We start from the raw sequence: 17931 nt of genomic DNA, 5'->3' as shown, positions 1-17931 counted from the left end.
TTTAAGAAATCAATGTACCCAGCAAGCCAAGTCAATTGCATATACTCATCCATTTTGTATGTTATGCAGAACCAATGTACTGAGGTCTCATTGCATCTAAACAAGACATTATGGTCATAAGTAGAAGCAAATGACAGTGAGTAATGTGTCACCTGTTTAATGAACAAAGTAAGAGCATACGGACTATCAGATCAATTGTGTGATTGGATTGAGGAGTTCCTAGATAACAGAACGCAGCACGTCATTCTCAATGGAGAGAAGTCTTCCGAAGTAAGAGTGATTTCAGGTGTGCCGCAGGGGAGTGTCATAGGACCGTTGCTATTCACAATATACATAAATGACCTGGTGGATGACATCGGAAGTTCACTGAGGCTTTTTGCAGATGATGCTGTGGTGTATCGAGAGGTTGCAACAATGGAAAATTGTACTGAAATGCAGGAGGATCTGCAGCGAATTGACGCATGGTGCACGGAATGGCAATTGAATCTCAATGTAGCGAAGTGTAATGTGATGCGAATACATAGAAAGATAGGTCCCTTATCATTTAGCTACAAAATAGCAGGTCAGCAACTGGAAGCAGTTAATTCCATAAATTATCTGGGAGTACGCATTAGGAGTGATTTAAAATGGAATGATCATATGAAGTTGATCGTCGGTAAAGCAGATGCCAGACTGAGATTCATTGGAAGAATCCTAAGGAAATGCAATCCGACAACAAAGGAAGTAGGTTACAGTACGCTTGTTCGCCCAATGCTTGAATACTGCTCAGCAGTGTGGGATCCGCACCAGGTAGGGTTGATAGAAGAGATAGAGAAGATCCAACGGAGAGCAGCGCGCTTCGTTACAGGATCATTTAGTAATTGCGAAAGCGTTACGGAGATGATAGATAAACTCCAGTGGAAGACTCTGCAGGAGAGACGCTCAGTAGCTCGGTACGGGCTTTTGTTAAAGTTTCGAGAACATACCTTCACCGAAGAGTCAAGCAGTATATTGCTCCCTCCTACGTATATCTCGCGAAGAGACCATGAGGATAAAATCAGAGAGATTAGAGCCCACACAGAAGCATACCGACAATCCTTCTTTCCACGTACAATACGAGACTGGAATAGAAGGGAGAACCGATAGAGGTACTCAGGGTACCCTCCGCCACACACCGTCAGGTGGCTTGCGGAGTACGGATGTAGATGTAGATGTAGACCTGTAAAGTTGTGCAGAGAATGCATTACATAGAAAGTATGATATAAACAACTTATATGAATGCTAAACATCATTGACACTGCTGAGTCTGTTTCTTGGCAGGCTTTTATAACCACCTTGCTATTAGTGTATTAGGTACTTTAGGCAGATTGCCTATAAATATTTAGGATTAAGTATAGATTTTCTGGATTTGTGTTAGGTATAAGAATATTGTTAGAATATTTAACGAGTGTTCATGCCACTAGCTGCACCATTTTTTTGGAACAATGATGGATTGTAGATTTTTAATGAGTGTTCATGCTCTGAGTTGCTCTCCAATAATGAGGAGTATATAGATATATTTTGATTCTTCTATAATGATACTGTATTAATATAATATTTTGTGCTTATCGTGTGACGCATGACTGGAGGTGTCTGTGAAAGACTGTCATAGAAGCTTTGCCTCTAAAAAAATTTTTCACCAATCCTGATGAGATTGCATATGATACTGCCCTCTTATGTTAGTATGCATTTCTGTTTTCTTTTTCCGATTAATAATCACATTTACAGTTTCCAATATTTCTGCAATTCACGTTAATGGTTTTTATGACAATAAAGTAGATTGACAATACTTAACTTTTGGTCCAAAGCAATTAGCGACACGCAAATAATCAGTGTCTTCGCTATATACAATGTCCATGCAAGGAATTCACACAAGTTCAATGGATCAGAAGTTACGGCTTTTACAGCGCCTCTCTTCTAGTATATGGTTTCTTGTCTGTCTCCACTAGTGCATGTTTTCTACCGTCCGCCCGAGGCTGGCAGGAGCGGCACTTATATTCTCTTCAGATAAAGGCCACTCCTGTCGTGGTGCGGTCCTAGTCAGCATACTATTGGCAGACATCGTCTGATAGGCTTCTCTACAGTTACGTTCTTTATCTACATTAGCTTCGCTACGTTTTCATTCCTTGCATTTTACGGTATCCTACCTCTATCCCTGGTACTGGAGCAATCTATTACTGGTATTATAACTTCAGCATAAGTGACTGTATATGTCTTTGGATCTCAGAAGGATCTCTTTTACGAAGAGCAGTGATGATGTTGCTCATCACATTATGATGATAGCCAACTATGTCTGTTGGTAATTTGTTGCAGAATGCCTATTGTATCTCTGTACGTAACAGACACAAATAATAAGGAATTTACGTGGTTTTCTACACTGAATGCAATCCACACCGTTCATTACTCATTTGTTGAACCTGCACAAAACAAATAGAAATGGACTTTATGAAGTAGTGAGACAAATTATATGGGTTCATACAGAAGTTGAAGATATCGTCTCACTGTATTTAGTACCCCAGTAGACACACTGGTCCTGGGCACCAATGATTGCTTCGTTTGACACATGACAGCAGAAGTTGGTCATGGCAGAAACTGGTCATGGCTCAATCCCCAGACTGGATAAGTGGCAGCAGTGAAGGAGCAAAGTCTATCTATCGACAGGTACAGATAGCTCCGTCAGGCCTGTATGTAGAACAGTCATGCGGCAGCATCAAACTTCAATGTGAGTTTGTTATGCCGTTAAGCATACACGCGTAACCTGCGAATAGTCTGGGGTGGGCGTGGTGCAAGGGGCACCTGAGTACATACTGCAAACCAAGGACTCAAAGGCAGGCTCACTGAAGTCTTCTTAAGTCAGCTAGCAGTTGGTCACTAGTAGGAAGGCAACATTTCATCTTCTGTCAGCCTTAGTACAAGGCAGGACCAGTAGTCCTCCAGCAGGTATACTTAATGACAAATTAGCCAAATCAGGTCAACGACTCGGGTGAAGTACTTGTCAGTGTTGCTGGTGACGATGACAGATACTGCACCGCCTTAGTGTATGGCACATGTGACCACTCAAGCCGCTTCTTATGGGCCATCATCCTTTGTTTTATGGATCATGAAAATGTCACAATGCCACACAGAGGCATGGTGTAATTCAAGCTACCATTGGGACAGCAGAGTCCTCATACTACGTTGAACTGACACTGTTTGAGCCCCGGAAGCACTCATAATGACAGTTTTACCCTGCAGGGGAGCATTGACACTTGTAGAATTACACCAACACATAATGTAAATAAGAAGAAACGCCTAGTCAGAGTTGAGTGTACCTTGTAAGCATAGTGGTGCAATATGAAAGTGGAAAGTAATGCATTTAAGTGAATATGCTTGTATATGAGGCCACTGCAAATGCTTGACTAAATACAGGTGAATCAGAGTTTGTATGAAGCTATTAAAAAGGGAATATTTTTATTGCACCTTCCTGGCAGGTAAACTTGATCATTCCAAAGAGAGTGTGAAGAATTTCGAACTTGTACAGTATACTGTTTATTGTTGGCAGTCGTCTGAATTGGTCAATCTGTCAACTACGATTACCAATAGAGAAAAGCGAGTTTTATGCTGTTATTAAACAGTTTAATTTGAGGGATTGGGCTGCCACACAAATCAAAACACAATTCAATGAAGTTAACGCGGACTGTGCAAAATCACTGAAGGCCATTTACGTTTTGATAAATGATATTAAACATAGTCGGACAAGCACCGAAGGCGAAGCGCGCTATGGCCGTCCAATTGAGGAAACCACAAAGGAAACTATTGACAAAATCCATTGTACGGTAAAACAAGAAGCCGGATAAAAAGTCGTGAGACTGCTGAGCCTGTAGGCATGTCAACTTAGCAAATGCACAATACCCAGCACGGAGAATTCTGTATGACGAAACTTTGTGCAAGGTGGGTGCCGCAATTCCTCATAGTTGTCGAAAAACGCATCAGGCACAACATTCAACGCAATGTTTGATCCGCGCTGATTTGTGACTGTTGATTAAACCTGGACCCACCATTACACACCAGACTCAGAACCGCTGTCAAAATAATGGCAAAACACTGGTGGAAATGCAACAAAGAAGGTAAAGACAATTTTGTCGTCTGGTTAGGTGATGACCACTGCTTTTTGGGATCCCCAAGGAATAATATTCGTAGATAACTTGGATAAAGGGAGAACCACAACTGTGTCCTATAATGATTCATTGCTGATTCGTTTGATAGTTGCGGTGGCTGAAAATAGACCAATAAAGTCCTGTTTCACAAGGATAATGCACTATTATACACATGAGCGCAACGATGGCGACATTACATCAGTTGCTCTTTGAATTAGTTCCTCATCCATTCCACTTACTAGACATAGTCTCAAGTGACAACTTTTGTTCTCCAATCTGAAACTTTGGCTTGCTGCGAAGAAATTGTCATCAAATGGAGAAGTGATACTTGCAATCAACGATTATTTTGCAGAATTTATCAGAACCTATTTTTCCGATGGTATGAGAAAGCAGGAGGATCGCTGCATCAAGTTTATATCCCTCAAAGGAGAATGTGTCGAGAAGTAAGATGAGTTCCTTACGGAAAAAACATTTTTTCGTGCATTTTACCAGACTCACCAAACGATTTTCTGAAACAGCATTTATGCAGCAGGAAATGCGAATCACTTAAAATTACTTACAAAATATTATTAGAAACTGAAGATATAAAAATGAACAAATTAAACATTTTACAAGATCCTTGAAATATTTTTCCATACGCTTAACACTTGTCAACAGAAGCAGAAGTGCTGCAGCTGAAAAGCCTAAGGGGACAGATGTCGCTATGTTAATGTAGTTTTATTGAAGAACCAGATACCAGCTTCAATAGTGAATCCAGCGAAAGGATATAGATAACAGCAGCAAGCAGCACTTTCATCCAGCTCATCTGAGTGACTCTTGCTAATCCTAGAGCCTTTTTATCGTAACTGTGATGCCTGTAGTACTTCCTCACACAAAATGTCTGGTAACGACCACAAATCCGCTGAATTACAGGTCTGGTATTTATTTGTACGCCGCAGTTCAGTAACGTATTACTTATTCTTTCCACTTCATCCCGTGATTTCGAAACCTCCAGTGATTAGGTTCGCTTTGTATGCGTTTCTCTATATAGCTACGAAAATCATAATTAGGTTTCAGATCGCAAAATACATTCACACCATCTCCTTCTAACTCATAATGGCCAAGAACTGCACAACATTTTTGGAAAATAAGATACTGTTGTCTCATCAAGCTTCTAACATTCTATCTTGTTACAACACTTGTGTGAAGTGGACGATAAAGCCAATAATATATGGCATTCTATGACTCCTATCATCATCACTCTTAGCCATATTCAAAGTAACAAATCTATCATCAGAGAGGAATAAAGAGGTCTGTGCGACACCTCTTCATCGGACTGGTAACAATTACTTGCATAGTAGTGATTGAGACCGTCTAAATGTTATTTCGACTGATGCGTTAGGTATCGGCTAAAACGTGAACAAATACTATAGTAATCCATTGCAGCCAGTCGCCGTGATTTGGAAGCCCAAATATCGCTCATACGGCGTCTAGCATATATATTGTACTTTGTCTGATGGCTTGAAAATCATGGCAGCCACATATTTATAAAGGAATAGACACTATAATTCACGAACTTCCAGCAAGCTCGCTCGTTGCAGGGAAGCGACCTGCGTTAACCAAAACACCAGAAAAACACATAAAGTTGCAAACTTCGTTGTTATTTACTTGATGACTAGTTTCTGGTCAGAGTCCATTTTAGAACCTTCCTAGAAGACAGGTAACCAAAACTTCCACCAGGTACAATACAGCTGTTCAGAAATTAATAAGCGCATGCCAAAAATACAGAACATATCAGATAATCATAATAATATTTCTAAAAGTATATGAGCAATGTCTAAATAACAAATATATACTTATAAGAAAGAGCAAATGAGCAGTTACTGAGCACACAGATAACTGGCAGTCGACTCGTCGGACTGCTGTAAGGAAACCTCAGGAAGTGGGCGCCCTATCAGAATATAGGAATTATCCTTTTGTTTTTGTTACTAAGTTCTCCGATCAGCGGAATACAATACAGGCCAACAATAAAATTAATATTTTTAAAATTTTTACCAAAAATGGTAGAATACTTATCACCAATGAACAGTAAACCACAGCACGTCCCATACTGCTGATATGCCAAAGCCATAAGACATGAAGGTACGTATAAAGCATTAAATACGAATCACAAGATTAGTATTAAAAAAAATCAAATAATAGGGAAGTGAAAAATCTTCATCACTTCCAGATCTCTACAAGTGTAAAATATTCAGCATAACAAATAATACATAATTATGTGAAGATAAAGCAAGTTTGTTGGCATTTCCCAGGTAAATCAGGCACTAAACCGCGGAGTTTTCTTTCACGAAATACCAAAAATTAGGGCCACTAACGGCATTAAAATCACACGTATCCGTTTAATTAAACAACGAGTAAGGGATACTAGATATTCAGTGTACTTTGATGTTATAGCCACATTCTACTGACCATCCTGGGGAGGGCACTGCATAACCACACTCATTGGTGGTTGAGAGTGGGTTTGGAATAGATGGTGGGATGGGGAAGAGAGATTAGGGAGGGGAGGATGGATGGATGAGAAAAGGGGTTCGGGAAGCATGAAGATGAAGGAGCCCAAAAGGAGGGTAAAGATGGAAAACATTACAAGAATGTAAATATTATTTAATCACTAGCAGTAAAATCAACTAAGAAATGTAGTTCCAAAAATGACTGCTAGCCAATTCTATAATCAAATAACAACTACGGATTCAACAGAGAAACCATATATATATGTTATCTAGGAGTAATGTTACAGGTAATACAGACGCCCAAAAAAGTAATCAAATAATTTTTTAAATAGCTTAATGGTGAACATCGCATGATCAACAAGTAAAACAAGCAACTTAATATACTGTACACGTGATACAACATGTATTCCGTAAAGGTGCCACAAATACAGAAACCTTATTGTCCAAACAGCAGCACCCAATAGGAATCACTGACAACAGTGTATACTGAGAAAAAGTTTTTTTTTTTTTTTTTACTCATCAGTCTTCTGGCTGGTTTGTGATGAAGCTCATCACGAATTCCTCTCCTGTGCGAACTTCTTCATCTAAAGTAACACTTCCAGCGTACGTTCTTAATTATTTGTTGGATGTATTCCGATTTGTACCTTCCTTTACACTTTTACCCTCTACAGCCCCTATAGTACCAGGTAAGTTATTCCCTGATATCCTGAAACGTGTTCTATGATCAAGTCGCTTCTTCTTGTTAGAGTCTTCCACAAAGTCGTTTCATCAGCGATTCTGCGGATACCCTCCACATTCCGTATGTTATTTTGGTACTGGAAACAAAATTTTAAGTGGTGGACAGCTAGTAAAAGCGATATTATTGCGAGAGCTTAGTGTAGGTTTAAACGTTTTCCAGTGTTATTATCGTCTGAAGATATTACTTATCTCTCTTGAACTTGTGACTGAAATTATCTGTTTATATAAGGTACTTCCTAGTAACTCATGTGCCCACAGGTGGATATACACTACGTAACGTGGAAGAAAGCCTTCACTTAGCCGAGAACTCACGCATGAAACAGGTAGTGGCGATTAACTAGACTATGTTTAGTAAGTGTTCCCGTAATATTATGTTAAATCATAAACTTTCCAAAACTGTGATGGCTCAAATGGCTCTGAGTACTATGGGACTTAACATCTATGGTCATCAGTCCCCTAGAACGTAGAACTACTTACACCTAACTAACCTAAGGACATCACACAACACCCAGCCATCACGAGACAGAGAAAATCCCTGACCCTGCCGGGAATCGAACCCGGGAACCCGGGCGTGGGAAGCGAGAACGCTACCGCACGACCACAAGATGCGGGACACAAAACTGTGACACGCAGGTCATGTAAGATAATGATACGTGGGTTTTTATGTTCCAAGACACAATCAGTCGTTAGGCGTAGCGTCAAATTAGTAAAAGCCGATCGACTTCTCACTGTTCTGTCAATAATATATTTATACAACACATTACATACTGTTGCTCTATACATTGCACTTACTCCACAAAAAGCCCTCCTTTACATATTATAGGACGGAGGTTTGATTCTCTTTTACAATACATACTCATCAATGTACATACATGATGGAGGATAGATTGGTTTACGTTGGTAACGAATTTGATGTGGCGAAGAATGTGTTTCGTGTACATATACAGCATACTTCTCGAGTTGCTGCAATGATACTTCTGCATCGTACAGATAATTATACAGTTAGGTATTTAGTTATTTAGGTTTCAAACATGCTAGTAATGATCAATGAAGGGTTATCTCTCTGTCAATTAATTCTTAGTTCTATAATTTCACATCAGAGGAGTTGTATGAACTTTTGGAGAGACACTTCGGTTTTTAATTCAAGTTCGTAATTCAGTACACAGTTACGTTCATTGTGAATGTGGTAACATATTTTTAATTTCTGTAACAAATTCATCTTTTCTCCTTTTTCTGCAAAATTTTATATCTCTAAGTTTTCTTCGATGCTTATCTCTGTGTTTGTGTTGGGACAAGTGAGTAGCATAAGTTGACTTTGACCTGTGTTATATCGCAGTTTTCAAATTTAAGTTGCAAACTATGCTTTCTTTAAATCTGTTTTCGTGGAAGAATTATTTTGTTAATTTTGGCATGGAATAAATTTGCTGTCTTACATAACACTTTAACAATGAATGGTTAACAGACATATCTCACAGAGTCTTGAGTAGCTATTTCTGCTAAATCGCTGTTCAGTTGGGACACAAAGCAATCTTTGATAATATATCGGTTTTTAATTACTCTATAATATGCCTTGTTGTGGTGCTCAGGGTAACATGATGTGCAGTTGATTGCTACATCCATTGTAATAGGTTTTATATACATTTTAAAGTTATATTTGACAATGATTTTACTAATTTTAGGACCCAACAAATTTATGTCATTATCAGTTTCTTGATCAACAGTAAATGTTTGATGAGATTTTAAGTTTCTCCCTGTGTATTTCTTGCTCAAACAGTTCACAGATGTACTGCCGGTCCACATTGTCCAATAACCACAATATTTCGGCGATCAGACAGGTCGCCATTGTCAGGTACACTAACGAATCACCATTGAGTCTAATTATAAAGACACACAGCAAAGAAAACGTACGGGTGGCCAGGGCAGATGAGGTAATTTGAACGACGCCACCACAGGTAGGTTTTGGTGGAGTAGGTTAAATGTAACAAAGATAATTGTAAGACCAAATTGAACGACATTTTATCACAAATACCTCCTCAGAACTCCGAGAAATATGTCTGCTTAATATTAGTTGGTAAAATGTAACATCAGAAAATTTATTCCATGCCAAATTCATGAAAATCAGGTTTTCCAAAAACAATAAAAGACAAAATTCTTCACAACTTGAATTTAGAAACTGAAGTACAGCACTTGTCTTGCATTTATAATCTAAACTGTTTTATATGCCATAAATTTTACGTTGACCAAACTGGTAGGAGTCTCAATGTACAAAATTGTGAACACATAAAAGGTTTGGTTCAACCAGCAAAATTAATCAACTTTCACTATTCAATCGGCCCATCACAGAAACGCAGAAATAAGCACCGAAGAAAGGGATATTACACTTTCGTGAGAAATGGAAAAATAGATGAATTTGTCAGAGGACTGAGAAGTATGCAACCCCATTCACAATAAACCTAACTGCATATTATCAACTGGACTTAAAAAAAGTAAATGTACCTCCAAAATTTTTTACATCTACTGTAACGTGAAACAACAGAACTAATAATTAATTGACAGAGAGTAAATTTTTCATTAGCCTCACCAGCATCTCTCAAGCCTAAATAATTAAATATATAACTGCATAACTATATACATTATGCAGAAGTATCATTGCAGTAATACTAGGAGTGTGCCATACCTGTACACATCTGACGTTCTTGGGTCACCAAATTAACAGCCGAAGCAAACAAATGTATCCGAAATCTTGTATTAAGTTTAGTTCATTGATCAGTATGTATTGTAAAAGACTATCAAACCTCTGTCTCTCAACATGTAAAGGAAGGCTTTTCACGAAGTAAGTGCAATGTGTAGAGCACATATAAGTATGAAACTATCTAAACACAGAATATGTATATATTTTAGGACACAAATGTAAAACCTCTTGTAAACTATGATATCACAAAACCTTTGTTATGTTTCAGGTCACAAACGTAAAACTTGCAAAGCAGACAGTGCTACGATCTGACGATTGGCTCGTGCCTAGAAGTGGTACCGGTACGATAAAATCATTTCAAAAAGTTGCATTATTTCCTACATTGTAATTTTATCCAAGAACACAGCTGTATTGGTAAGCTACATAGATAAGAAGAAGTATTGTGCCAAGGTTGTACACTACACGCCTTTCTATGGAATTTGACGTGAACGGAATTATGCATATGTTAGGTCATCCACGCGTAACTATCTAATTACGTTGAGGGATCAGTAGGGGCTGTGGATTCTACAGTAATAAATAAATATGGAAAACAACGAAGTATAACTGGGAATATTGCGTGGACGCTAAAAGCTTTTTCTATGACGACAGGCGCAGTCCACTTAGTGGCGCAGTTGCGACCGTGCGGAAAAGGACCGGTAGTAGATTATGTGGCGCTTTTGCAGGAAGACTGTTCGGCGCATAGAAAAATAGCTAACACAGTGAAGTAGGTACATATTACGGTACCACTGACTGCACTCGCACATCCTGTGTATATGACACAGTAGACAACGTCGGAAGTGCCATGCCGTAAATAAATATTATGTGTTAAGGTGGAAGACCACATGAAAGTTATACACAGACAAGAAAGACAGTGAATTTGCGAATAAATTCGTTCATATATAATTGCAACAGATTCCCATAACAGGTTTGTTTAAATGTCCATATTCTACAGTAGCTGTTATATGTTAGTTATTAGTAGCTGTTTTTCGTCTTAAGCTTACTGCATTTTGATGGTGTTATCTCACCAGTTGCGTTTCGCTTTTGTTTACAAAGTATCTTTAGTGGTCATTCTGCAAGTGTAGTATTCATAATACGTTACTACATTTCGCTATTGATGAAAATCAAGTTTTGTTTATATATTTGGCGCACAATTTACGTACGGTGTTTATTCCACCATTAGCTTTTGGCCTCACCGTTACGGGAGTGAAAACAGGTGAAACTCAAGCAATGTTTTTATGATGACAGGTTTGTGAAGATTTACAAATGTGAAGAAAACTGAAACAAAAGCTGTAAATGCAGAAAAAGAAAGGTGAAATAGTAAGGAACCTAATTTTAATTAAATTACCTTACGCCGTCAGAATGAGAGCGATCCTTGTAACATTGTAAAAAAGCTACCGAAATATAAACTTTATCGCCAAGATTTCAGTTGATACATATCCTGGTTACCAATTCTAAGGCGCTACAGTCATGGACTGTGTGGCTGGTCCCGGCGGAGGTTCGAGTCCTCCCTGGGGAATAGGTGTGTGTGTTTGTCCTTAGGATAATTTAGGTTAAGTAGTGTGTAACCTTAGGGACTGATGACCTTAGCAGTTAAGTCCCATAAGATTTCACACACATTTTTTAGCAATTCTAGCAAACTCATGTTGCCATCTTCATATTAGCGAGTACGTGAACTGCGGAGCCACGACTTGGGGCACATTGCACCCTGACCATAGAAAACACTTCCATGCAACACTACACAATGGCAAACATCTGACAGCACGGTATGTTCTCTATCTGATGGATCTGATCCGTGTGTGCTTTGCTGATACAGTCATGGCTTTTATTTTAGTGTACTTAATGTTGCATGGAAGAATCTGTTCTGTGAGTTTAGTTCCATGTTTTCAGTGGCCAGAAGGCAATGTGTGACACGTAATGGCTTTATAGTTCATGTATCAGATGATCTCAATATGGTAATAAAACTCTGCTGAAAATAGTTACCAGCGGTCTGGGCAATCAAACTTCTACTTAGGAAGCATTTCTTTTACAGTTAATCGTTTCATATTCCACTGCTCTGGTAAGAACGATGGAAGAAGAGTATAGTTTGTAAAGTGTAACAAAGAGGACTAAAAATAGTTGTAAATTGTACATCAAATATATATACATAAAATATTTTCATCTGTAAATATTAAAATGTAGTAACATGTTATGCATACCAGATTTCCAGAATGACCACTGCAGATGGTTTATACATAACAGCGAAGAGCGTCTGATGAAAGACTCATGAACTGTAATAAGCTGAAGACGATGAAAATAATCTGATTAGAATCGATCAATTAAAATGGACATTTGTGAAAGATGTGTAACTTAGAGTGCTCTAATAAATCTGGAGAAATATGTAGAACTGTCTTTCTACAATAAGTAACTAGGATTGCAAAGATGGCGTTCACGTAGGTCCTACAGAGAGTTTTTATTTGCGAGTGAAAATGTCAGAGGTTTAGCCAAAGTCAAAACAATGTAAGTTTGGTTTGTCAACGAAGGAAGATGATAGCATGAGACGACAGGGACGAAGGCCGATATCTGGGAAAAGGGTTTTCACATTCATCGATGGTTCGATACGGACTGCTGCGGTCTGAAGTCGTAGGCATGTTCCTGCCCCTAATTCTCGGTAAACACCTCGAAACCTGCAATCTGGTAGTGTTACCTAAGGACGCTGTAGTATACGGGAAATTGTCGCGTTTGGTTGTCTATAGGAGGATACAAGATGATTAGGACAGAATTTCTATTTCGGATGGTGACTGTCATGTTGCTCTAAGTGTGAGGAAAAGTAAGTTAATGAAGGTGAGTAGGAAAAAGGGTCCTGTAATCATCACATACAAAATTAATCGTGTGCTGCTTTTGATTACATATGTAGCGAAAGGTTCCAATGCGACTTAAAATGGAACGAGCAAATAGGGTCCGTTGTAGGAAAGCCGAATCATTGTCTTCGTTTTTCTTTTTTTCGGGATAATTTGATAAAAATGCAAATCCTCTATAAAACAAGCAGCAAATCGGATACGTAGTGCTAGGTGTGTCATCCGTAGGTCCGATTAACACGCATTACGGAGATGCTACGTGAATTCTAATGACAATCTGTGGAGCTAGGCAGACTTTTTTTTCGCAAAACTGTGTTGAGGAAATGTATAGAAAATGCGTTTACGTCAATGTACAAAGCGATACTATGCCCACCAACGAACACCTCAGTCATGATGAACAAATCAAGGCTCGTAAGAAGAAATATAGCAGTTGTTTTTTCCTCGCGTCGCTTGCGAATGAAACAGAAATGAGAATGAAGCACAGTAATACAAACTACCCTCCGCCGTACACAGCAGTGTGGCTTTCGAAGTATGTACAAAAATATAGATGTCGACATGGAAAAAACAGTTGACTAGAAAATTCCATCGTTTGCATAATGACCAGCGAAGAGGAGTGTATTTCGACGAGTATTACTTTATGTTGTAGGACACAGACTTGTTAGACGTTAGGATGGTCATTGCATGAGGTACACTGCAACGTGCAACAGTAGTCAGATGTGTTTGGTCCTTTATTACTGTTATCATACCGTCATTTAGCGATGTTTTGTTCTGATGGACAACGAATGTTGGGAAAAAAGGATTCAGAGATTCTCTGCTCTAACGTTTCAATCATATGTTCACCTGAAGATGTCAGTTTTAGGGCCACGAGACCGGTAGTGATTCAGTAATAAAGGACTAAATACCTTGTACAGCTGAAGCGCTTATTAATACCCAAGATGAATACTCATAGCTGTGGTTGCCCCACATACAAGGTACTCTGCAGTAGTCAGTCGGTTTGCAACACTACTGGATTGAGCCTTGCCAGCCAACTGACAGTGAGTTGCAGAGTATAAATGTAGACATAGGTTCCATACAGCAACCTTTGGTACCATATTTCTCACTTTTTTGATAGGCGCAAGTCGATTATGTGAACTGTACCAAACCAGGCACTATTTGATTCCATTCCACGACGCACAGATACCTTGATTTCACCATGTAATGAATTGGCATCGTAAGAGCTCATGTGAATATCGGTAGTCCTATTCACTAATGCACTGTCGTTGGTGTTACGTTCAATTTGGCCTCACGTCATATAACGTTATAAATCGTTACTACTTGTGTTGAAGTTTAGGTTGATAATAATGATACCTAAAATACGTCAGAGATCAGCGTTCAAAATCCTACGTTATTTATTGAAGTAATACATTTCGGAAAAGACTAAGTAATGAAAATAATGATCAGACTAAAGCATGTTTTATGAACTGTGTAAACGTCTTTATGGCTGTATCTGTTACAGACTACTTTTTGTTCTTGGATAACTGTTTTCACGTCTGTTTCATAAATAATTCTTTTACCATTATATTAATTTGTTGTACTCCATAAGGTAACTGAGGCCTTTACAAAGAAATTTTGTCTTCTTCACAATGCAAAATAATGTTCTGTTTCAGGTTCCTCGTGCCATATTGTTCAGAAACAGAACTCGGCGTGAGAGCAGTGTTACAAAAAGAAGCGCGTTACTCCTCTTCCGTCTTGAAATTTCGTAAAATGGCGAAGAATGAATAAGACACATTGACGACCTGTAAAAGAAAAAAATCATGAGTGGCAAATTCTACATTTATTCAGCTTCTTGTCCAGAAACACTATAGAGTTTATTCTTACGCAACGCATGCCCGGAGCTGTTCGTATCGGATTCCAAATTTAAAGATATTATGAAAAGGCTAAGGTAATGTGTCATTTCCAAACTGCTGCTAATACTAAATTTTCAAGATGCATACAGATCCTAGCAATATCCATAATATCACGGTAACTTTTAAATTTACAATAATCTAATAATTGGAGTTTTTAAGTGCTATAGTTACGAGTAACCCGTGTGTTTCTGTGAAATATAATGCAGGATGCTTTTTAGTTTATTTTGCTTTGCTATGAACTGCACAATTTTTGGTCACTTTGTTTTTGTTGTCACTATGGCGAACAATTATCGTCATCATGCAGACCTCACAATGAACGGCTTCGTGCAGTTAACCAACTATGTATCAATCATTCAACATCTTAACATAATGGCAAGACTTATGCTGATCAGACTGTTCTTTTAACAGCTGTTTTCTCCAGTATACATATAAATTTTGTTTGACCTGGCATGATATGAATTCCATTAAACTTCAGTACTATTTAATAAGCAGTAAGAGGGATTTTGAACACTGATTATTACAAAATAGATTGAACATTCTACAAATTCTGTCACTAAACAAAAATTATACCAAGATATAAATATAAAACTTGAGTTTTAGAAATGAATTTAGTCGACGTTTTTAGTTTCAGTGCGTAACTATTTGGTAATTCGCTCACTTGGTAAATGTACGAAGATTTCAACTGGCTACAGGAACAACAGAGTCACTTATGTTTAATAATATATTTGTCTGATCGTATTAATACTGCACTTCATTAACGAAACAACAACAAAAAATGGCAAATAAGCTAAGCGATACTATGAGGATTCTTCAACGTAAAAGATGAAGAATTCACACCTGACAACCGTGAAACAAAACCAAATATTAATTTCATGTCAATTGTACATCAGGTTATGTTTCTCAGAGTTTACCATGCAAGCTCCACTCAGATCATAAATTGTCATTATTTTCGGGTGTTTACTCTGAGACAGGGCTATTTCTGATGGGGGCAGATAATAATATCTAGATCGAAACAGATTGTTCATTATTTGAAGTCAACAGTGTTAGCACAAGGACAATGGAGTTTTGAGTTCACTGATCCACAAAGATTAGACGTGTGTCAGTTTTGCTTTAATTTCTCAGTTTTGGCGATATAATCCTGTAGAAGCTTCAAGGACAGTGATGAAAATGCCGATCGAGGGAAAACGCAATAACGAACAGATGACACAATAACACGACGCGTCGCTTCTTTTCCTGGCTTAGTGCATGGAAGGAAGAAACACAAAAATTGTACTGGCGATTCATTGCAGGAAAAAGATACTACTTTCTGCTTCATAGAAGAGGATTAATATAAATGCACTAAATCTCATGATGTGTGTATTTACACTCCTGAAAATGGAAAAAAGAACACATTGATACCAGTGTGTCAGACACACCATACTTGCTCCGGACACTGCGAGAGGGCTGTACAAGTAATTATCACACGCACGGCACAGCGGACACACCAGGAACCGCGGTGTTGGCCGTCGAATGGCGCTAGCTGCGCAGCATTTGTGCACCGCCGCCGTCAGTGTCAGCCAGTTTGCCGTGGCATACGGACCTCCATCGCAGTCTTTAACACTGGTAGCATGCCGCGACAGCGTGGACGTGAACCGTATGTGCAGTTGACGGACTTTGAGCGAGGGCGTATAGTGGGCATGCGGGAGGCCGGGTGGACGTACCGCCCAATTGCTCAACACGTGGGGCGTGAGGTCTCCACAGTACATCGAAGTTGTCGCCAGCGGTCGGCGGAAGGTGCACGTGCCCGTCGACCTGGGACCGGACCGCAGCGACGCACGGATGCACGCCAAGACCGTAGGATCCTACGCAGTGCCATAGGGGACCGCACCGCCACTTCCCAGCAAATTAGGGAGACTGTTGCTCCTGGGGTATCGGCGAGGACCATTCGCAACCGTCTCCATGACGCTAGGCTACGGTCCCGCACATCGTTAGGCCGTCTTCCGCTCACGCCCCAACATCGTGCAGCCCGCCTCCAGTGGTGTCGCGACAGGCGTGAATGGAGGGACGAATGGAGACGTGTCGTCTTCAGCGATGAGAGTCGCTTCTGCCTTGGTGCCAATGATGGTCGTATGCGTGTTTGGCGCCGTGCAGGTGAGCGCCACAATCAGGACTGCATACGACCGAGGCACACAGGGCCAACACCTGGCATCATGGTGTGGGGAGCGATCTCCTACACTGGCCGTACACCTCTGGTGATCGTCGAGGGGACAGTGAATAGTGCACGGTACATCGAAACCGTCATCGAACCCATCGTTCTACCATTCCTAGACCGGCAAGGGAACTTGCTGTTCCAACAGGACAATGCACGTCCGCATGTATCCCGTGCCACCCAACGTGCTCTAGAAGGTGTAAGTCAACTACCCTGGCCAGCAAGATCTCCGGATCTGTCCCCCCATTGAGCATGTTTGGGACTGGATGTAGCGTCGTCTCACGCGGTCTGCACGTCCAGCACGAACGCTGGTCCAACTGAGGCGCCAGGTGGAAATGGCATGGCAAGCCGTTCCACAGGGCTACATCCAACATCTCTACGATCGTCTCCATGGGAGAATAGCAGCCTGCATTGCTGCGAAAGGTGGATATACACTGTACTAGTGCCGACATTGTGCATGCTCTGTTGCCTGTGTCTATGTGCCTGTGGTTCTGTCAGTGTGATCATGTGATGTGTCAATAAAGTTTCCCCTTCCTGGGACAATGAATTCACGGTGTTCTTATTTCAATTTCCAGGAGTGTAGTTGAAACATGAGCTAGAAACGTGTGCACATAAATCACGCAACGTCGCCTACATGATGAAATCACTAATCATATTAGTGATGCTACCATACAAATTACGATGGTAAAATCTTTTATCTATTTCGATTTATTCTTGAATCATTTCAGAAGACAAATAATTTCTTAGTTAAAATTCAGATTAAAGTTTTAAAGCAAATCTAAGATGTTATGTTATGTTACGTTATGTTAACCGGGGACGTAGAAACGACGGAGACGGTCCGTCCCCGCCGCAGCCGCAGTGGTTCGCAACCTCACGACGGCTACCGCAGTCCACTTCCCAACTCCGCTGCCCCA

General features: G+C 39.8%; 1 protein-coding gene across 1 annotated transcript in view; it reads right to left on the bottom strand.

The window, feature by feature from the left end:
• Positions 1-14631: 14631 nt before the first annotated feature.
• The window catches only part of LOC126278369 (odorant receptor Or2-like), a 55318-nt gene continuing 52018 nt past the window's right edge, over positions 14632-17931 (bottom strand). The window contains exon 6 of the mRNA XM_049978438.1: positions 14632-14718. Coding sequence (XP_049834395.1) covers positions 14656-14718 — 63 coding nt within the window. The 3' untranslated portion in view covers positions 14632-14655. The remainder of the gene's footprint in view (positions 14719-17931) is intronic.

The sequence above is a fragment of the Schistocerca gregaria genome, chromosome 6, assembly GCF_023897955.1.
Source record: "Schistocerca gregaria isolate iqSchGreg1 chromosome 6, iqSchGreg1.2, whole genome shotgun sequence".
In the NCBI taxonomy this organism is placed as follows: Eukaryota; Metazoa; Arthropoda; class Insecta; order Orthoptera; family Acrididae; genus Schistocerca; species Schistocerca gregaria.
Note: the sequence above shows the minus strand (reverse complement) of the source record. Positions and strands in the feature narration are given on the sequence as shown.